Source organism: Gasterosteus aculeatus, chromosome 2, assembly GCF_964276395.1.
Source record: "Gasterosteus aculeatus chromosome 2, fGasAcu3.hap1.1, whole genome shotgun sequence".
Taxonomy (NCBI): Eukaryota; Metazoa; Chordata; class Actinopteri; order Perciformes; family Gasterosteidae; genus Gasterosteus; species Gasterosteus aculeatus.
In genome coordinates, this window is record NC_135689.1 from 3,653,035 (window position 1) to 3,676,365 (window position 23,331).

Sequence of the window (23,331 nt, forward strand, 5' to 3'; positions counted from 1 at the left end):
CTGCAGCTCGCTGAATCCCTTTCACCGCATCATCTCCAAAATGCAAAACTGGCAAAACGCCGAGGGTGCGCCTCAATGTATATAACTTCTGATAAAGTTAACTTCACACTGTGCGTAAACCCACCTGCAAGCCCTCAGTGGATTTCACTCAGTCTCCTTTTATAAATGATTGCCTGCAGGGATCTTTACGCTCCTTTTACCAGCCTCCTCCTCCGGCTGAACTTTAAGAAAGCTTCCATAGCGTGTCATTTGTGGATAAGAGCTTTCACCCTGCGAGTAAATTAAGCATAAAAACATCATCTGAATGAACCCTGGAGAAGAAGTCTTAAGATATTTAATGGAGCGCACTGAGACGTGTCAGACGTTCGAGCTGCGATTAACCCTAAAAAAAAAAAAGGCATCTAATGCTCCTATTTGTCCAAAAAACGTTCTGCTCTGTGGATCGCAACCGTGGACTGTAGATAAAAAGTGTCAAGAGGACTTTTAGATGGTTTCTGTTATCACACTGATGGAATTCTTCTTTTTTACAACATTATCCAATGCTGTAAAATAAAAAAAGAGGCTTCATGGCTGACAGCTGTGATTGACAGCTGATAAGTTAAACACAGACACAGGCCTCACGATGTATTCATTCTATATACTCATAGAGACATTATGGTCCCTGTGTTCTAATGAACACATTTAACTAAATTACCCAATATGACGTCCACTTGCACTCCAGGTCGAAGGTCACAAAACTATTTCAGGGGTTTAAATGAGGAGGGATCCACTTTCCTATTGACAGACGTCGATGTACCTGCAACATGACCACGTCGCGGCCGTGTCCACGTTCAGTACGTGGAGGCCTTTTCTCGACTAGAATGAATTCCCCGCTGCTTAAACAGACAAACATCTCCTTTATCCTCCCCCCGCCTCATCTTGTTTTTGCAACCAACCCACACGGTGAGACGGGCTAACACTCCCGGCTGAGCTGCTGCTACAACTAGATGTCAGGTCATTGGGCGCGTCCACGACGAGAGTCTGATGGACGATTGTCCCCCGAAAGCACGACGGAGGAGCGGCAGCGGCTCTTCTTCATCTCCGCTGCAGCGCGGGCCGCACGTCGGCCCACTGCCGCTCCGTCTTCATCCCCCACAGAGGAGGGACTCTACCCATAGTGGTCAAAAAGGACACTTTGTGGCTCTCACGCCCGACCGGGATGCTCGCGTCCTGGCAACTCGCAATCGAGGGGTCTGAAGATTAATAGCAGGTTGGTTGCCTCTTTGAGGACCAGTCGCCATGATGTCTGCTGGTCTGCAACATGATAATTGATCCTTACACATGCTTACTGTGGTTCACGCCACCAACAGTACAACTAATTACTAATCTCCGTGCTTTATTATTCTTTTTTACCCAATTAGCTCCACCTGCGGTGTGCAGTGCTCATTCCGGCACCTGCTTTTCATTTTGTGTGGAGCTACGGTCGCACGGACCCTTTTCCCAGCCGCCATGTCGACGTGTTGTTGTAATTAATCACGTAAATTATGGGCCTGCTCCTCTTAGGTGGGCCGAGGACCCGTTGTTCTGCACACGGGCTCGCCGAAACGCCTGTGGCACACCGAATGGAATGCTTCTAATTGTATTTAGCTACACCTGTATTTACCTCGCGTGCCGACGTGGCTGCTGTGTAAAAAGCCATTTAAGGTTTTCCTTTCATTTCCTCCCAACACGGACTTAATGTCATGCTTCTGATGCGTGCATGTGGTGTAATCCCTTAAAATGTTCATCCGTCATCTACCGGTTTAGTAGAGTATTCTTTTTTTTAAACATCTTTTTAATTTATGCTGCTGTGATTCAAACAGTGACCAATAACTATTTGGAAAAGCAGCAGATGTTAATTGGGCTTCTTTTACTGTCGCCAACCCGTTGTTGTTGCAATTGAGGGAAAACCCTCTTATCATTGACGGTGATATCAACGCGCCGCTCGCCGCGGCACGCCGTGTCTCCTGGTGTGATGATGTCAGACAATGCGAACGTAGATTACAGCCAGTCAATGACATTGTGTTCAGCATGTTTACAATGTAAGTACCTCAAATGAGATCCATGGATTCGGCTTCAAAGGTCGTTTGCATCAACAGAAAGTCTTCGAGGGATCCTTAAATTGCGTCGTCATTTTCTGTCGACTTGCCCTTCACTTGAGGGAGACGAGTGCAGCGTGACAGAGTCGTTGATCGGCGCCTGTATGTGTTGCTTCGGTCCGGAGCTTTTAACGACACGTCGCACAGCGTCAGTGTCAAACCCGCTGCGTCACCTCGGCCCTTTTCCCATTTAAGCAGCGGAGTCTCGTGTCGGTTCACATTCTGCTCCAAAGAAAGAACGCAATCTAAATGGGCAACGTTTCTTTTGACAACATAAGGAATCCGACGGGATTCATTCTTCCCAACGTGAATTCCCAAATTGTATAAGTGAGTGGGGTCGGATGGGACACTTTAATGGGGGCGGATTGTGTTTTTCATGATGAACAACGGTAACCATGGAAGTCAGAGCTTGGCCACTCTCGTATTATTTGAATCCCGTTATTTAAAACTGATCCCAGATTTAATCTTTTTGAGGATCAACGACAGATTTTCCTGCTTGAAGCCACGGCAGCACGTCTCGTTTTTGTCTCCGCGTCCTGCGGGAGTTTGCATGTGCGTGTCCAAGTCGGAGGTTGGGTGTATATTTGTTGCATTTCCACGCCTGTCACTCATCCTCCCAGCGGTGGAATAAAAAGCCAGATCCAAATACTATCGTAGCGTCTCCGTCCCCGCGGAGAAAAGGCCTCCGCCAGCAACCCGAATTATTCATTTTCTTTTCCACCAAAGGAGATCCCGCCATCAAGAGCGAAGAGGGGCGCTCCGGAGGGAGCGCGTGTTAATGTTGTTTAAGGCTCCTACAAACGATGCGTTATAGGAAAAGAGCAGAGCGGAGACCCGGGACGTGATTTGCATTGATTTTTTTCGCTGATGGCTACAAATAATGACGTTTCTCTTGATCCACGGGAGGAACAGGATGGACTGTGAGGCCCGAGGGCACGCAGGCGGGCTCTCACATGCGCTACAGACGCCTCTTTAAAAACATCATATCACACACACACACACACTACGACATTTGCCTGTACGCATTCAGGTCATCATCTTCTCCCATGCAGCCCAGATACAGACTGAACACACACTGGCATCCACGCGGAACACAGACTGACAAAAACTACTCGGACACACACACACACGCACACACACTCACTCGGGCCTCCTCCGTAGCGCTTAGTTTCCCCTGGGGGGGAGGGGGGTGGGTTCAGTTTAGATGAAATGTCACTTTTAATGGAAATGGGGAATGGAATAACAAAACGCACGTTTTCTTGGATTGCTTTCGAGGCCGAGGTGTTTCTGCTAGACGGCACAACGACCACGTGTGTGTGTGTGTGTGTGTGTGTGTGTGTGGCGCTTGAGTTCCACCCAGGGCAGAGGACGTCGCTTTCGTAGTCCGTCGCTTCGGAGCGCAGAGCGACCCGGCGCCGCTTTTGTTTTCTTTCCCCTGGAGGAGCACTGAATTATGGAGCAACGTTAAAGTGTCTCGGGAAGAGGAAACGCATCTACTGTACGAAGAGTTTCCCTCCGGCGGACCGATCCACATCCACGGGCAGCGCGTCCAGTCTTCAGCATTGAGAGGAAACGCTCAAACAGCCACCGGCACACTTGGGAGTGGCGGATCAAAGGATGGCGAGGCCGACGCGGGGCAGGTGCGTCGCCCCCCCCCTCCTCCCTCCTCGAAACCGCGATAAGGGGCGGCGAGCTCCTCCGACGCGGCCGTTATCTCCACGTCCGTCTCCTCTGCCGACTGCCGGCGTATCGCCGCATCTCCAGATACGGCCCTCCTCCGCCAGAGAGGAGATCTCAGGGGACCCGACCTTATCGTTACATCACGGCTTTTCAAAGGGCCTCCCCCCCGTCCTCCACCCCGCCCTCCGATGGCGTTTCGGGAGGGACGCGGAGAGCAGCAGGCCGCTGTGGCCTACGCATCCTGAAATGTCATTAGTCTCATACTTTAGATTTCCTTCCATGCGTGACCTTTCCTTTGACCTTAGTCTTCCTCTTTATGTCCTCATGATCACGACCCGCCGCCGTGCGTCCCTCCAAAGTGTGCGTGCGTGTGTGTGTGTGTGTTAACCTGCGACACCAACTCGCCTTTCTGTTTGTGCTCCATTAACTTGCTCTTCCAGTCTTTAGCGTTGTTTGGATTGGTGTCATGCCCCTAATCCCCCCCGCCCCCCTCGTTCCCCTCGGCTGTGCTCATTTCTTTTACTTACATTGTCCAAAACTATCAATCGGTTTTCCTCTTCCTCATGCAAAATATACTGAATGTTATTTGACTCATAATTCATTCAGAGTTTGACTTTTAGAAGAAATCAATTCTGTCTGCACAGCTCCACTCCTTCTGGAATTGGGTTTTTCTTCTTTTCAGGAAGATATATTATTTCATTTAGTTTCATTGTAGTTGTTTATTTTTTTTTTTTTTTGCCTTGTAATATTTACAATATTTACCTTTTATGTATTTGTCGGACACAATCTTAAATGAAAGGGGGGGGACATTGAGAGCAGGTGGAGTTATCGCAGCCCGTCGGCCGAGACGGCTTCGCTGCTCTTAATTAAACGAGGATTTACGGACGGACTAAAGACGCCGCGCGAGACTTGACGCGGGACACTTTGTCTGCCTCTCCCTTCCTCTGTTCATCTCTCTGCTCCACACACACCGCCTCCACTTCTGCCGAGGGGGGTGAAAGTTGGAGACGAAGGACCGAGACCCTTCAAACCCCCCCATCCTCTCCTCCTCCACCCGTCCGCCTTCTAAAACCTCTCTCCTCTAGCTGTCTCCTTCACTTCTTCTCCGACCCCCCCAACCCAGTGAGCCGTCCAGGTCCGTCCCCCACCAGGGCAGACACAGCACAAGGTGACTCTATGTAGAGCCCTCCCCAGGAGATCGGAAACACCTGCTCCGACATAGAGACACGCACACACGAATAAACACAACCCCCCCATCATGTCCACCGTTGACGAGTCGTCGCCGAGGACTTCGTACAGAGAGACGGGGCGGACGTATTCTGCTGACCATATTTTGATCTCCGATCTTTACGCCTCGATAAGGTCAGTGCGCTCGTAACAACCGGTTTATGGAATATTGATCCGCTATTGAGTCCGGTTCTTGCCAGATGGCGCCCAGCAGGTGGCCTTGAGGCGTAATCAAGTTATCGGCAACTTTAATCGACAAAGACCTCTGCGATGAAGACAGACCGCGTGTCCTCAGGTAATCCAATAGAGCCGCGTGCGTCTACCAGCTGCGTCTGTTTCGGTCTTCTCATGTCTCCCATTTTCATGCAAAAGCCAGCAGTGATAGTATTCAAGCGAAGGGCGCCGGTGATCCTCTCCCCTCCACCGCCCCCCTCTTTACTCCGGCCTCTTTTCTCTCTTTGTTTCCTCCACCTCCACGTATCTGGTCGTGTAGGTGAAGATGAGTTATTGTGGTCGCGGCGATGCCGCTGATAGATGAAGGTTAGCTCGGCTCCGGCCTGCAAGACGGCAGAGGACAACGGAGGCTGCCATCCATCCTCCACGCCACCTACACGCCGCAAAAGCCTCACCCTACTGCGTGGCCTCTTGGTGTGCTTTAAAATACATTGTGAAGAGAAAAAAGAAAAGAAAGTAGTGTCAGTAGGACGTCACCTTTTTGGTAAATGAATGTGTGAATGAATCCATGCGTCGGGTGTGTCAGACCGGCCTTTGGATGTGATTATAAACCACAGGTTTACTCCTGCTGGGGCATCACTCCGCTACATGCTACGTGCATGGAGAGGGACAATCATGCGTGTGCGATATGCAACGCGCGTTCTCACTTTGCCTCCAAAACTTCCCGGCACACGTGACCCCCCCCCTAAATCAAAGGCAGCGGCTCCTAACATGTGCCAGACTCGGTTTTCGGGGCAGTTTCGACACGTCGCGGTTTAATCGGCGTCCCCGCTCCTTTATCGGCCACGTGACGGCAGTTGGGGGCGGCGAGCGGCGCCGCCGCCGCGGGAGGAGGGGCGGGCCCAGAGTCCCAGAGTCCCGCTTCCTTATCCTGCTCGCCCAGGTGCCTTCCTCTCCCACGGCCGCTATCGGCAGGAAATTACACGCACCTTAAGCCCGTTACCACTTCAAAAGGAGCGGCACGCAAGCCGTGTGCCGCGCCTCTTCGCCCTGTCGAGAATATAATTAATAATGGCAAATTCATTAGGGCTGGCAACAAACAGCACGCAGGTCATCCCGGGGTCTGCAGGTAAAGGAAGGTGCGGCGTGCAAATGTCAATACGTCTCGAAGCGTTCGCTGCATTGAGGTGTAAATCTCTTCCAGGAGAACAGGTGCATGAGGTGGGAAAAAAATAAATAAAACGTCTCGGGATTCATCGCTTCGCTTGCAAAAGTCACGGATTAGTATTATTTATTTGACTTGTGAGTAGGCTGCATTTCCCTGCAGTTTTGATGGCACACCAGAGAGCCTGATGATTATACTCTGGCCTGTAACTAGATACGTTACCAGCGGCTGACACTTCAGTGCGTTAGAGGCACATCCGTCTGCGGGGAGACGTGTTTACCTGTAAACGAATGCGTGTCTGGAATGAGGGGAAAAAGAGAGTTATCACCGCCGTCGGCCGAGTCGATTTGCGTGTCGCCGGGGCTGCTCCGTTAGTTCAGAATCCATCACTGCAGGGGAAATGTGCCGCGGTCGCTATGGAAACAGAAGCAGGAAGTAGAGACAGCGCTGCCCCCAAAAGTAGTAACGGAGTAGCGGTGAGGACACACATTAAATTGAAATTTCCTTTCAAGGGAAGAAAAGAAATAGAAAAAGAGATGGAAAGATACGCTCGGTCGGACAAGCTATGCAAGTCTTGACTGTAATGATGAAATTCTATCTGGCGGCCGAAGTGAATGTGTAGGTGGGCGTGTGCGCGCGCATATGTTCCAGTGCTCCACGTGTGCGCGTGTATTTTGTGTGTCAGTGCAGAGGAGATGAAAGCATCCTTGGGTGTCATAACACATTACGGTCTTGTACTTATCTGGCTCTTATCTCTCCCTGTGTCCCAGCTTAACTCACTCGGCCCCCCAAATGCTACACCCATGCTCTGACCCACTAAATATATTCGACGGGAGACTTGTGTGTCTTCTGCTGAGCTAAACGAAGCAGCCAAACTCCTCCATCCTTCCTGATTGGTCAATGCGATTAGTAATCCATAAAAAAAAAGTCTGCCCACATGTTGAATTTAGTTTGGGTTTGTGAATTCTGTTAAGCCTTAACGCCCTTTTCGCTTTTCGTGTTGTCCGCTGGTTCTAAACTGCAGCTGCACATGAAAGGGATGTAATTCCCTTCGAGGTTGTGGGATCCGTTGCCGTGTTTAATTAACGGGGTCACCGGTCCCGACGCTGTGTTTACGGTCAACCAGGGCGCGAGTTTGGTAATCGAGTTTGGGGCACCTTTATGTCCGTCAAGCAGAGAACAACGGGTCCCATACGGCCGTGTTGTGTTTCCCAAAAAAGATCACACTTGATGAAATGCGGCCCTCTTAAGGAAGTTGTCGTGGTTGTCGTGTCGTGAAACCGATGATGATCCGTTGATTGTTACAAATCAAGTCGCTGGACGCCAGCATACGCCGCTATAGCCGCTGAAATTAAAATATACAACACAACCAAAATCAAACCGCGACCTTAAGACCTGCAGCCAAATGAAATTGTGGATTTAACAAATAAATGACTACCCGGCATCCTGCCACAACCGCAGTGGACAAAGTTCAGTTACAGCTAAAGAGCATTACTAATATCGCCGTATTTTCTGCAGGACTCTGTTGTGCATGTTTCATCCATCACACATGATAAGAGCGGATAAGGGAAAGGTACCCTCTCTGCACTCCGATCAGGTTCAGCCGTGAGGTTAATATGCACCGGGCTGTACGCCTGCCTTCTGCCCTTTTAACCCTCAACGTCAATACTCACCAGTGTACGAACACATCGTTGAGGCGCCTCCGTTTGATTGGCAGTAAGACGTTGACCCCTTGAACCCTCCATCATACCTATGAACTCCTTTCTTTAGGTGTTGGCCATTCGCAGCAGCCGAGGGGCGTCGGGTCGCGGCTGCTTCCGTCGGCGGGCGTGTTCTCCAGCACAAAGAGTCCAACGTGAACCGCCTCTCGTTTCCTCTCAAAACAGAGGCATCAGCGCCTCCTCCTGGCCTGGTCTGCAGGGCTCATTTCAAAGGCCCCCCCCGTTTCTCCGCGCGATAATTACCCCAACAATCCAGCTCGACGACGAGCCGTTTGCGGATCGTCTCCACCGGTAATCCCAGACGCCTGTGTTACACGGTGGCGTTCCTCCCTCCGACGGCAGGATCCGCTGGTGTTGAGGGCGGGAGTGGAGGAAATCGTCTACCACAGCGGTATCTCCAAAATAGCCCAAAGGCTCTATTGCAGATTTTCCCTTGAAAACACTGGAGCCATATTAGACGAAGTCATCGCAGCTTAGTTCCATGTCCCCGCTGTGCTGATGTCCCAGTGTGTTCATCTGATGAGATGATCTCGATCTGTTTGCAAATGCAAATTTGTCCGTGTAATTTCTGGCGCGCACTGTTTTTCATGCCGGGGTGTCTTGGCAGAGAGTCTCTTAATATTTTTCTGCCTCCAGTTCACTGATCGTTGGTTTCGTCTTTTACTCCTAGCGCTGTGCTTTGGCCCAGGATCGTTAATATCTTGGATCTACACTTCAGCAGCTCGATCCTGCAAAGTGATGAGGGCTTTCGCTCTCCTCGTCCGAGTTGTACGAGTCCTTCATAGAATCTCCTCACACCTCTGCCTTCTGAGGCAGCTCTTCAGATCTCTCGGTGAAGAGAAACCCTACCGAAGTGTCCGGTTGGAGCAGTCGCCGCTCCCCCACCTCCGCCGCCCGCGGGAGCCAAACAATTCGACGGATTAGGCGCGAGGAGCATCCGCTGCTTTTATGGCGGGTCCGAGGTCGGCCTGAGACGATGGTTTGAATCATATTTGCGCCTCCTCGTTACCCTCCCGTCTGCTGCCGTGGGGCTCAGCCGGGATGCCGGATCGCCGGTCGACTTCGAGAACAACACACCTTCAAATACTCTCTACACTACGCATGCTAATCGCAGTGGATGCGCTCGGCAAAAGGGCGCTTGGGAGGGGTGTCAAGAGGGACGAGTGCATGTAATTGGGAGAAAATCGGGCCATTTTTCTAAATAAATAAATATATTTTTTGGTGGTTGAGGCTTCAGTATTGAGTTGAGTCGGTTTAAAGATCCTCACAGTAACAGCAGCACTGTGTTAAGGGCGATAAAAACGTTTGATGTTATCACGCGCCTTCTTTTCATTGCTGATATTTAAAAGAAAACGACCAAGTCGACATGCCTAAAGGAAACGGTCCGTTAAACACAGACTCCATTAAATGTAAAGCGTTGGGTCAACAAGTCATTACTTCCCGGTTTGCCGAAGGAACAAGAGTGTTGTGATTCACAATTAGCTTGGAGGAGCTTCTCCACAATGAGCCGAGGAGTGACCTTGACGACGGGCGCGTTGGGGAGAGACAGCTGGTTCTTATCTCCGAGGAGACCCGCCGGAAGTCTGCTGTGCGACAGTGATGTCTATCATTCATTTAGCTGTGACCTCGTCCTCCTTCGACGCCGTCTCACCGCCGCCACACTTTGCAGGGAGAAAAAAGCCCTCCGATGGTTGAATATCATTAGACAACAGAGGAAGTTTTGCCCTTAGTGAAAGTCAAATGATGTTAGCAGCTCAGGAGTTCTGAAATAATGACATTGAAGGAAAATATCAGTTATAAAAACGACCCCGCCGTACTTTGGCTTTTATTGTATTCACTTTTTCGTTTTCTGATGTCCGTAATTGGATTGTATGGACCAAGTAGCAGAAGGGAAAGCATTTATTAATAGTTAAATGTTGAATCAATTGTGGTTTATTAGACGCTCTCTCCTCTGTCGTATCTCAGCTTGTCGGTTTAAACGCCCCATCTCCCCTGAGGTTTGTTCAGCCTCTCTATTATGTGGTCCTTTTTTTTGTATTTTTCAAAGAGTGCTACATCCCTCTGTCACTTCGCTCTGCTGGTATTTCTTTTTTCTCCCGTGTTTTGTCGCCATGGGCAGCGCGAGGAGGCTAATTACATTTCCAGCAGCAACCTTGTTAATGACAATGTTGTAATGCCTTTCAGTTATTGTCGGATTCACTTGCGACATTTGCGTTTACACAACTGTCGTTTGCTTAAAAGCTTTTGCCTCTTGTACGGGCGCGCGACGACGGGCTCAATGCCGTGAACAAAAGGAGCTTCCAGAAGACTCCGCGGGGGGGCGGTGGGGGGGGGGGGGGACCTTTGGAGTGGTTGACTTTGGTGCAGTGCACATTAATTTATGGAGTGTGCAGGTGTCAGCGTTGTTTGCCGTTTGATTCACTTGGGGGGGGGGGGGGGGGGGGGGGGCCTGAACGGAGGTACAAAAGGTCCATTAGAGGTTGTTTGTGGTTATTTATTCACAGCTCGCGTTCCTTTTATTTTTGTACAAATCCTTAGAAATGCAGCGTCCTTTTCCTGAATTCTCTTTTGACCTCGGCTTGTGTCCGTCCTCTTCTCTCCAAACGTGTTTAAAACTATTCTAACTGGGCCAGCAGGTCTCAGCCGGCCCGTTGGCCAGTTTCTAAGGGAGCACTTTGGGTTTGTATCACACAGACGGGTGCACATGGATCCTTTGTACCGTTTCTTGTCAAGTTTTACTTCTATCCCACTTTTCCCTAATCTTTGTCTTCACTCCACTGGGGAAACAGAACTTTGTTTTTCCCTCCGAGTGTTTTATCGCCGTTGGCGCCTCCATTCCATCTCCGAGTAAATCCTTCTTTCTCAGCCCTGAGCGCCACAGTTCTCCCGGAAGAGGACCGCCGAGAGAGAGAGCAGACAGTCCTCAAAGAGACGCTGTGATAGGACAGTGTTTCCCTTCTTCAGCCTGGAGAACAGGTCCTCCACCTGTGGGGGAAGGAAAGAGCGAAAAATGAGAGCGAAGCGGATGCTGCATTTGAGCTTGAATCAGGGCTCGCTGGCTCGGTCGGTTGTTGCTGCGCTCTGTCTCTGGGCTCAACAAAGCGGGACGACCGGGGGACCTCGAGGACTTGGCTCTGGGAGCCAATTGACTGCAGCACTCGGAGTGGGTGGTGTCTTCCTTTCGGGCCCTCTCAAACCCCGGGAGCCGTCCTCGGCTCTGAATCAGGCATTCAGCCGGCAGTCGGTGGCCTCCGAGGGCTGTTGTGTGGCTGTTTTTTCTTTTCCTACTTCTGCTACATCGCATCCACGAGTGGCTCACAGAAAGTCCAGCACAATGCGGTGCGTTCAGGGGACTCATGCCTACGAGGAAATGGGTAATCCTTTATATAGAAAGCTGCACTATTCAGCACGCTCGATTACTGTAGTCCGCAGGATTTCACGCGGACCCATCTCCAACAACCTAGATACGCTACAATCTAGATTAGCACATCTTTTATTTAAAAGATGCAATCATTTAACGTAATAGCCGTGGTTTATATTTTCAGTTTTGAATTCGCCGTGTCTTTGGAAATGCGAGGTACACACTGAAATCTGAGCTTACTCGACCTCACCAGAACCTGTGAGTCGGATTGGCTTTTCCACTTCAGCGGATTGAATGCCAATCGCACCCAACGCCTGTGAATTACATGCAGCTCCGGGAAGCCGGACGACATCTTATCTCACACGCACGTGTGTGTGTGTGTGTGTGTGTGTGTGTGTGTGTGTGTGTGTGTGTGTGTGTGTGTGTGTGTGTGTGTGTGCCAGCCGGGCGGACGCTGTTCCAGCACACCGGCTTTCACCGCTGCATCCTCCAACATCCTGGAAAAAAAAATAGACAAAAATACATGTAGACCTTGTGACTAAGGACAAGCCGCTTTTATCACAGAAGAGGTTTGTTTTAGCAAAGGACTAAGGATTAAATTAAGAATGAGAATCTCTCTCTCTATATATATATTTACGGATGTTGTTCAGTTATATGTACTACTAAATACATACATTGGCTGGGAGAACAGACTGTATGGGCAGAAGTTTCACTTTCCAACAGGACTTGAACATATCATGTGTTTTCTCAGGAAAAGCAACCAAATCAAAGCATAAAAAGTTTGTTACTTCATCAAAAATCAGGTAAAATACTTTAAATTCAGAAGTGGAAAGCTGTGATTGACTCGGATGAGACCAACGATCATAAAATGTTGATCGGTCGGTAAATAAATAGCTTTTATTAACTGAATCCACGTGGTGTGTGTTGATCTAGACGTAGTGTAGCTGTTGTGTGTCAGCAAATGTGTCCTCAGGCGTAAGATTAAAAGGCGTTTTAACGGGTGATTGCCGCTAATTTTCACGATGAAACACTCCGACGTTTCCAATGGAAATGATCAACGCTGCCCGTTGTTCAGACTAACAGCTTTGCCCTTCACACCCCACCGGCGTGCAGACTATTTGGCTTTTCTTCGCTCCTTATCAATAACAGGAAAAAGACGGTATTTATGCTCAGGAGCTGTTCGTCTTTAATTCCACACAAAGGAGGAGCTCGCGATGAGCTGCAGCGACTGAACGATCGGGTTGGAGATGCACAACGTAGCCGGAGGCCCGTTTTAATTCTCATCCCCCGAACCTCGGCTTTATTATTAAGGCTTTATGGAGAAGTGCAAAATAAGAACATCTGTTATGAACATTTGCTTGTGTGTGTGTGTGTGTAGATGAAAAAGTGGGCAATAAAAAATGTAATTTTCCAAGAGGGCAACAATCTGTCGTAACATTTTCTCTCGGCAGTTTTGTGGTAAACGCTTCAGACGGATGTTATCGCAAAGGATATTATTCACCGAGTAATTTATTGCAACTTTGGCTCCCAAAAATGTAGATTACAAGATCAGCAGTAATGTGCAACAGCTGTTGAGCCCTCAGAGTTCAGGGGTCTGCGTTTTAGAGAGCGACTCCGTTCCCCCGCTTGGTCCTTTCACTCCGGTTCGACTCATCTGCCGTCAGCTTCATTGAAATAAATGAAAGTGCTTTTGTCGGGGGGGGTAAAAAATAAACCTTGATAAATGATGATAAAAAGAAGGCTACGTACCTCTCGTTTGCTACAATGACAAAACTGAACACGCACTTTGTGGTCGCCGCCTACGCTCTGGTTAGGTTTTTGTATTGGTGTGCGTGAGCTTTTTGTGTGTTTGTGCTGATTGGGAGACGCATGCCAGCACTGTGTTCCAGTCAGTACATTGAGCAGTGTTCTCCGGTGGTGTCACCTGCCAGATATTTGCCTGTTTTTTTACACAATACCTTTTGATTGAGCTGATTTAAGGGGATTAGGAGGATTTTGTACCTGTATAAGGCAATGAGCTGTTGTGTCTCTTTGAATACTGAAATCAGACCGGCTGACAGGAGGACTCGCACATCACATAGAGATGTAGATATATATTCATATCTATATAAGTGTAGCACAGCGTGCATACCTGATGTTTCTGGCGCAGAGAGGAAACGGTGGGAACCGGTAAACAGGAGAAAGGTGCCACATGAAGACGGGTCAAGGGTACAATACGGAGAGAGAGAGAGACGGTACATATTTGACAAAAGTGGACAGGAGATTGAAAAGCCGAGGAGAGAAATCTCCCGTGGACTACTACTCCATCCTGCGTCTGATCCGTGGGTGGCAGTGATGAGTGATGGAGGACCACTCAAACCGAAGGTCGTATCCGGGGCCCTTGCCATTTAAACTGCCACTGTCGCCGGGGAGGGATGAATAAAGCTTTCACTCCGGCGTTTATTCACCCGGCTTTCGCTCTGTGGCTTTGTCAGAGGAGGAGGGAGAATGGATGATGGGATCGTCAATAGGTGATTCAGAGATGAATATGTATTGGATTTATCTTATCGTTCTTATTTTCCACAAAAGACATTCCAACACCCTCAGATTAATGTAACGAGACTGGAATCCTCCTTTTCATTCTGTCACTCGACACACAACGAGTTTCTCTTTGGATGTTAGTTGTCCCACAATAGGGACACTGAGCGAAGGGGAATGAAAAGATCGCTTCCCTCAATCCAGCTCAGTCGGATTTGGGCGATCGGTGTGATTATTTTGCACAAGTGAGGGAACAGACAGCGACGAAAATGACAAAACCATTTGTTGTCGGGGGGGGGGGGGGCGGCGCGGGAGGGGACTAATTCCTGGAGGGAAGCAGGGCGTGTGTCTGAATTTGGCACGGCCGGATTGTCAAAAGACTGAAGGACAGCGGTCGATCACCGTGGTCTGGCCCGGGACACAAAGCCCTTCGTCTGGCGCTGAAACCGGAGCCGGGGGCTCAGATGGGGCCGTTATCCCCCCCCCCCCCCCCAGATCCCCCAGGCGGGCCGGATTCTTTCGGCCAGACGACCTTCGCTGCCCAGACTCTAATATCTGATCAAGGACCATCTGCTGGGGCTGCCAGAGCCCAAACGCCGGCCCAGACCTCTCCGAGTGGAGCCTGGTGGGAAATCAAGCTATTAGCGGGTAATCGGGGTGATTGCGATGGCCGTCGGAGGGGGGCAACGCGGCACCGCAAGATCACCGCAGGGACGACACTGTGGCTGCTGTATTGATCACACAATCTTCTATTCTGAGCTTCTTTTTTTTCCCACCACCTCTCCGTCTAATCAGCTGTTTCTGTTGACAGGTTTGAATATGTTCCTCATTTAAATGTGAACCTTTTCTACAACACCGGGATGCGCAACAAGATGAAGTTTGCCATCCGAGTTTGCTCGAAAAAAGAAAGAAAAAAAACATACCTGAAAATAAAGCCGCTCCGAAATCCGGCCGTGTTGCCTCGAGCGGACAGTGCGGCTCACAGGAAGTGGTGCAGCACCGATAGCGGCCGGTTCAACGGGCGATGTGCCGCACCGGCGCGATGCTGCACGCTCTGTTTTCGTTTTGCTGCTGCGGTGCAGTAATTAATCCAAAGGATTGTGCTGGCAAAATAAATGCTTTCCATTTTCATTAATAGACAACTCATTAGCGCATAATGAGCAAGACGGCAGCCGCTCCCCGTGCACGATGAGCATGCGCCTCGCTCGACTAATTAAAACCCAGCATTTTCATTCCGTCTTGTTGTTTTCTTGTGTGAAAGCGGCACCGGGCATTCTCTTTTAAAACGTTGCATGGACGAATCACCGCTGAAGGCAGTGAAAAGGTGTCTGTTTTCATCAGGGCGTTCCTGTGGAGCTTCCTGCTGAAGGGGACATCGTCCTCGAGAGGACCTGTTGCACCCGGTGGAATAAGAGTGGTTCTGATTGACATCTCTTGAGAGAAAACTCACTCGGGATTCTGTACCCTAAAGAATAAAAAACAGAGCACACTTGGAGACATTTAACACGGAATCATGTGATCCTCAGCGTCCAGGTCAACGGTCACGACTGACTGGTGTCGCCATCCGGCGCGAGCGCGATGAAGAGAACGCTTCACCGCTGGAATTCACCCTCAATTGCATCATAGGGACGAAATATCAGTCGCGGCTAATCATCTGAGGACAGACCCTCTTGTTTCCTCTCCTTCACACGCCAGAGCTGAAATGCAGTCGTCCTTATCTCGCGCTCACTTGCAGCGCCTTTTCCGGTCGCGCCGCGGTTTTCTAATGTGCGCAGATGAAGCGATGATTAGCCGCGGAGGATTCCTCACTTCATGGCGCGGCTAAAATCGAACCCAATTGCTGGCTGTAATTAAAACTGTTACCCGAGCGAAACCGCTGCAAGGCCACAACTTCAAGAGGTCAATAGAAGACAGGTTTCCAATAGCCGTCTAATTTAATCAGCGCGGGATGTATAGTGTATGTTGGGGATCAGCGGGTCAACACGTGCAAAGGTTTTTACCAGAGACGCAAACAACAACGGCGTCTGTCCCGCCCGAAGCCGCGGCCGCGCAGCGTTTGTGCGCCAGAAAGGATCCAGCGCAAATGCCGCACAGCGCTTGCGACTGTACACGAGGTGGAGAGACACATCTGTGCCCCGTCCGCCGAGAGGCTTCCCCCTCATCGTTGACGACGCGTCCATCCGTCACAGCGTGCGCGGCGGCGTTAATCGAGCCCCGTGCGGGTGGGCCGATCCTTCATTCAGACACGCGGGGACGGGGGGGGGGGGGGGGGCGCGGCGGCAAAAGCAGCTCATTGGTCACAAACCAGAGGAAGGATCCTCACTCAAGCTGAAGCTCTCCTTGCACATCACGTCCTGTGTTTTGATGCTCCCAAGTGACAGATGGCCCGCAATGTGCCAAACTGCGCCGGAAAGTGCTGACGGCGGAAAAAACGTCGCTTTCAGCAGCGCGGCAACTTCGGCGCCGTTCGTTACGTGGGAGAGACGTCCGACCGAGACCAGATGGGGAGTCGTTTCACTGTTTGAAGACCCGATCTGCCGCCGAGGCGGGCGGAAGGACGTCTTCCCTTTTCCTCGCTCGCCACTTTGCACGTCGATGGCAACCACGGGGTCGACTTCCATCCAGGAGATCTGGTGTAGAAAAGGCCGTCCTTACTTTGAGTATTCCTCCGATTCAAGCACAGCCACGAAAACGGGGAGTTCAACCCTTTAGGGCCTTTAAAGTTTTCCGCGACTTCGCTTCTGTTTCATCAGCCTTTAAAACTGGAAGCTAAACTAAATGTGAACATTGCTTGTTTGCCTTTTGACTCTCTGTTCTATTGAAACGATGGAGATCATATCGCATTCCAGCGTAAGGATGAGAGGGCGCACGTCTGCTGAATAAATGAACCGCGGTAGAATCCCGCTTCTTCATCATCTTTGACATCGAGGGGCACAAATAGCTGGAATGCAAACATTTCTTCAGAAGCAGGAGATGTTTGCTTGCTGACTTATTTTGTAAACCGGTCTATAAAGAAGTAGCCGTCGGTGTCCTCGGGCGTTCTCATGGCCAATTCTTGACTTTGCGAGGCTTCCATACGTTCCCCGGCTATCGACGCGCGGCCCGCTTTACATAATACTCCAACGCGCCGGGGGCCCATCAAAGCGCCGCCCGCATACGCACTGCAAATTAGTCTCCAAATCCATACAAGCCCGCTGAAGGAATGCAGTAATCAATGACGGAGGTTTTTCCCTCCCCAAACGGCGGCGTTGTTCACAGCAATCAAGCGCGGCGCGTCTCTGCTCCGAGCCGGGCCGAGGTGCTGCTTTCTGTTACAAGTTATTATCGACGAACCGACGGCTGTCTGGTCGTTATTCATCATTACCCAAAAAGGGTTTGTTCATCTTCTTCTGATTCCTCCCCCGCACACACACACACACACACACACACACACACACACACACACACACACACACACGATACACACGACACGTCTCGCACCCAAGACTGGTTGGCCGTGCAGCAGCGCAGGGGGGAATAAATGAGCCGCGATTGACGTTATTCGATTCATTTGTGTTTCGAGTGGAGCCCGAGCGTTCTCCACCCGCGCTGGTCCAGAACATCGCGATGCAGGTTCACACGTCCTGCAGTATCGTCTACAGCTGCTGCAGGTGTGCTCGCTTGCTCACAGGCGTGTGGCCATTCTAAAGGAGTCAAAGATGGAAGAAAAGTCTTTATTTTACCGGTGTCAATGAGGCATTAGAATAAAAGATCGTTTGAATTTGCAGTTATTAGTCATCATCTCGTTTTTCAGATTTTTGAATTTATTCTGAATGTAAAAATGGGAATTCAAATCACTTCAGATGACATGCGTCCCTCTTTGTGTGTTTTGTTGAAATGTTTATTAATCTCATTAAAACGGATCTTCTCAGCTTCGAGAAACCTTGAAGACAGTCGACTTTTGCTCAGGCACTTGCCAGAAAATCTTTTGCCAAATTCTGTTCCTTTTTTCATTATGCACGTGAACAGTAGAGTTGGGAGCAGGATATACGAGCTCATGTCTTATCGTCTATGTGGCCACGCCGAAGGTGAGAGTCTGTAAAGCCTTTCGGGTCAGAAGGAAAACGGTACCACGGGTTCTTCCTTCGGTGACGAGCGTGACTGCGCCGGGACTCTCAGCGCCCCGCCAACTAATTAACGGACGCCTCCGCTCAGATTCCGGCCGCCGTGCAGGCGGACGATCAGACCGCGTAATAACCGGGGGGGGCCAATATTTGCTCAAATCCACCGTAAACACCTCGCGAAAGACAAAAGTGTGCAAAGCCTTGACGCTCGGTCCAATCCCACGGCACGCTGCCCCCATAAACAGCCGGGACAGCCCCCGCAATGGGCGCCATCTTTGCTCTGGCAATTAGGCGGAGCTTTTTGGATTACGACTTCTTGAGCCCCGGCGCACCACAAATCCATCCGGATTCAATTAGCCCCCCCCCCCCCACCTCTGTGTCTGTGACCATTTGGGCTTTTCGGGCACAAGGCCAGTAGAGAAACATTCAACAAAGTTACTATAACAAAAGAGCTTTTTATTTATTCCTTCACCCCCCCAAGTTTGACAAATCTATTAAATAAAAAATGAAAGCATGGGAGCTCACAGGCATCGTCCGTGTAAATATTTTATGAGAACTGTAAGCTGGATTTGGTGTTTTCTCCTCCGTTGTCGCTGATGGGCTCCGAGTAACGAACCCGACTGTAAGGATGAGTCTCTCTCTCTCTCTCTCGGGTGTCTGGAGGCTCATCTCTCTACGCGAGGCCTCTCGTCCACGCGTTTGCTCGGTGATGGAGTGTTTGCGCTTGTGGTCCCGCCTCCTGCACGTGATGCGTGTGTTGTGTTGTGTTTGTTGCCCGCCGGCTCTCTTGACACGTCTCCTCTTTTCCCTCCGCAGATACCGCGCTGCCACCGCAGAAAGGTAAGGCGGCACTCAGTCAGGCACCTGTGGATCTCTCTCTGTCTCCTCTGAAACCCCCGAATGTTCCCGTTAACGTCTCTCTTAAAGAGTCCCTTGTTTCCGTTGTGGAGACGAATCACCGTTTTGTTGATTCGTCTCCACAACATCGTTTTCAGAACTCCTTCCTTCCATATTTGCATATGCATACATATCTTGGGAAAGAAGGGCATGGAACTGGGGGGGCAGTCAGATGGTCTAAACAGCTCCAGGGGGTCTACTTCTGAGTTGCAGCCCCCAGAACGCCGGCTCTCAATCGCGGCGGAGGGCGTGTCACGTGTCAGTGACATAAGGCAAACGTTTGGATACGTTTTCTAATTTGATTGAATGCGAAAGTGTCCAAACTTTTGACTGGTACTAAATATATACATTTATTTTTTCACCTTCAGATGCTTGTAGATTCTGTGCCTTGATATATAATCTGTCTGGGTGTCAGGCTACGCTTAGTGTGCCTCCTCCACACACACACACACACACACACACACACACACATGGCGCTGTCAGATGGGCCCGTAAAGGTAAGTGATGTGTGTCGCGGGAGCGTCACTCTCTGATAGATGCTGAAGGGGAGCGGAGGCCCGTCCAACACCTCCGATTGAAATCCGTCAGCGGAAGCGTCTCCGTGTCCCGTGCGCCACGAGAGAGACGAGCCGGCGCTTCCCGTTGGTACACCGAGTTGTATCGCGGCCACCGGAAGGGTTTTTCTTCTAACCTCAGCGATATCGTGATTAATAAAGGACCTTTTCATAATGTGACCTTATTCTTTAGTTCGCTACTCCTGCGGAAAAATCCCCGCCCCACCCTCTACCATGACATCCTTTATCTCCCCCCTCCCCCCCCCCCCCCCCCCCCCCCCCTTACACTCCTCCTGCCTCCCCCTCCTCTGCCAAATGAAGTGTATTTATGGCACCTGTGCTGGAAAAACTGTCTCTAGGAGACGTCCCTCTAATTTCATTTTCAAAATGCCAGCGATAAATTTATCAAATGGCGCTGGATCGAATCGGAGTCACACGCAGTGCCATCCGTCACAGGCTGTCCCCCGGGGGGCGGGAGGGTGGGGGTCAGGGGGGGGGGGGGGCGGCGTAGGCGTACTTAAGCCAGCCAAGAACCTCTGCTGGCAGGAGTAAAAGACTGAGCGTTAGGGGACGGATCTTCTCGACGGGAGGAGAAACCAGACGAATGTGCTGGCGAAAAAAAAAAAATAACGCGCTCGGGCCCACGTGCGTCAGGTCGGGAGCCTGCGTGAGTGCAGACGGGGGTCAATACTGAGTCCGGGCCCCAACCCGGAGGCCCGGCGGTGGGATCTCCGCTCGGCGCGATGGCTGATTCACTGCAACATACGTTCATTGATCGTTTGGCCCGTTTCTGCATTCGCAAATCCCTCTCGGGTTCAAGCGCCGCTTTGAGCTTCCTCCCGTCGCCCGCCTTTGAAAAACGCCAGGTTCACACGCCCTGTGGCCTCTCAATCCCCCCCCCCTCCTCTCCCCCTCACCTGACTCTGGCAACTTTTCCTCTCTTCATAAGTGCGCTCGTGCCCGGGCGCAAGTGAGGGCGAAGCCGCTCAGAGCTGACGGGGGGGCCGATGAAGTCGCGGCCCGTAAACTCCTCTGCCGGGGACACGCGCTCCGATTGGTGGCGAGAAGCGGCTGTTGTTTCTCTGTCGCGCGTCCCTTTGCACATTTTGGCGCGTGCACGCACTCAACCGCTAAGCGGCCCGTCCATCACGTGCGCGCTGTCACGCGCAGGCTCTGCTCCCACGGCTGCGCAGACGTTGATTAACGACTCTAAACGCGGCATCGAGGGAATTCGCGGCGAGGTGACGGGTAGAAAACGAACGCCAGAGATTCAGAGAACAATCGGGCTATTGATTCCTGTCAGGTGGAGGGGAAATAAAGAGTGGGAGATTTAGCTCCCGCGTCCATGAGCAGATTGTAAACAGGCGCTGTGATCCCAGCCTCTCATCGCTGCCGAAACCCCCCCCCCTCTCCCCCCCCAGAGTGAAACTCTGCTAATCGATCAATCAAGACAAACGACAACGTCTCCGAACGTTTTTCAGCTTTTCAACTTCATCTCTCATTTTTTTTGGGTGCGCATTGGTGGCGGCTTAATGTGCGGTTGTGGGGCGCAGGTCAGCGAGGGGGTCAGCGGGGGGGGGGGGGTCAACAAGCTGCCTGCTAGGCGGCGTGAAAGGGGGCGCAGCTGCTCTTTGGCCCCCATTAGCCCCACGTGCTAATTGTCCACACAACGCCGTCGTCTCTCTCTCGCCTTCGTTCCTACCAACCGCCGCATTTGAAACATTCTGTCTTCACGCCGGTGATTTTGTGTGAAAACGGCTCCTTTAGCTCCAGTTAAACAAATGTGTGTGTGCGTGCGTTGCTGCCTCCGCTCACGCGTGTCTCTCGGTTTGCGAATCTCCTTGAAAATATACTTTCGCGGAGGATTGAATCTTATTTTGAGGCAATGATTGATGTAAACGCTGTAATTGGGAATATGGGGCATCCGGCTCCTCCGGGGCAAAAAGATCTGACCCCGGTGAGCAGCTTTGTCCCATCGTGTGTGTGTGTGGGGGGGGGGGGGGGGGGATAAGAGGCCAAATATACAGCATCTTCTCCGTTAAGGTGGACAAATGCTTTACATGTGCAGACTTCCTTCACGCCGTGTTCTGCCCGGAGCAGTTTAGAGTTTTAAATCTATTTATAATTTTGAGAGTCTAGTAAACTTACCACTAAGCTAAAGGCTACTTCTGACAGCACAGCACACATTTACAAAGAACACGTCAGAAGGCCTGTCATTGGAATGCGATGGTGAAACTGGGCTCCTGGTGTGTTTTGGCACGCGGCCCCTCTAACGTAGTCATCAGAGTTCACAGCTTAGCTCTCACAATTGTTAACTGATAGCCGCCACGCACTGGTCCTCACGCGATCTCAACTCGAATCCGGCTCCGAAAAGCACCGCCGAGTGCGAGGAGACCCGACGGTAAACATGGAGTTGACGACTACTGCAGGGGTCTAAATGATGATGTGTGAGAGACCTCGTTAAAGGAAAGACAATGCAATTAAAAGCTCATCATGCCCACTTGATTCTGCCGTTTTAAAGCCCATCCCTGAAACCCCTAATGTTTATGGTGCTTTCATTTTTAAGTTAATTTGTACCTTGTCGTTACTGTTTTGACAGTTAAGAGGTTAAATGTGGCAAGAACGACCATGAAGAGAACGATGCTATTCACACTAAAAGCTATTACATTTGGATTAGTGTTTTAATTACTAATATGGCTTTCTAACGCATTACATAATGAATCTGTACGTGGTGAATAATGGTAAGTACAAGAATCGCAACATGAATCTCAAAAATACCAAATGTTTTACAACCGTTATGTTGTATATGATTATTTGTTAAAAGTAATAAAAGAGAGTTGAGCCTCAATCTAAAACACGTGCAATGTGTGTCCTCATGTAGGAGGGTGTCCTTTTATCGAAGACCGTCAAATCCACTTTTATTCAGATTACTTCATTTGTTCCCCACTCATTTGGTTTGTAGGATGCATAACTAGACTTAACTATTCTCTGCATTTCCTTTCCTCTGCTGGTTAATTACCGGTAATTAGATGTTGTATGTTGCTAATGGCAAGCTGGGTAATGAGGACAAAATATACAAATGATATAAATCCAATGCGTGTCGCAGGGTCAAGTGACTTCCTTCATTTCTATAATGAAAACAGGACATTATTACACATTATTATATCAGCCGCAGTAATTATTTTGGTTGTTTTTAAAGCGCCCGATGATATGATGGTGGTGCTGTGATTTACTGTTGTCAGTACGCTGTCTTTACTTCTGTTAGTTATACATTAATACAATAATGTGTCCTTTTCAAACACAAACATGGCAGCAAGGCCGCGTCCTTTTCTTGAACGCTTCCCACTGTAATATTACAGCCTTTCTTGCTCTAAAAGGGATGAAGCCTACGGACGTACCCGACCCCCGACCTCTCCTTTAATAACAGTCCTTTAGTAATGGTGGGCTGAAGACTGTGGTGCCTGCAGGTTGAATCTTAATGAATCGTAATCACTTGATGACGGTTAATCTTGCACCATTGTCAAGTTTGTGTCCGTCCCAATGCTTCGTTTAACGCCTCACTCAGCCTTCACATGTGTGTTCCGTGCTGTTTAGCTACATTTAGCTGCTTAAATCATCAAACCAAGTTGGCGAGCATGTAAACAATTGCTCAACGATGGCTTAGCAAACCCAACACTCATGCACAGGTGCTGCTGTGCACTCTTGGACAGTCGTGTTCATCTTCTCCCTCTCCGTCACGGCAGTGCAGCAGTAGTATGCTGAGTGAACACAAGCCCGTCCATGCAAGATGAATTTGAATGACAACCCGCTGCACA

General features: G+C 50.2%; 1 protein-coding gene across 3 annotated transcripts in view; it reads left to right on the forward strand.

The window, feature by feature from the left end:
* LOC120828854 (cadherin-4-like) overlaps window positions 1-23,331 on the forward strand; it is a 154,930-nt gene that overhangs the window by 47,958 nt on the left and 83,641 nt on the right. For 2 of the 3 annotated variants that reach the window (XM_078086313.1, XM_040192508.2), the window contains exon 3: window positions 18,882-18,905. The exons of the other annotated variant lie outside the window; for it this stretch is intronic. In XM_078086313.1, the coding sequence (XP_077942439.1) occupies window positions 18,882-18,905 (24 nt within the window). The remainder of the gene's footprint in view (window positions 1-18,881; window positions 18,906-23,331) is intronic. 3 annotated transcript variants of the gene reach the window in all.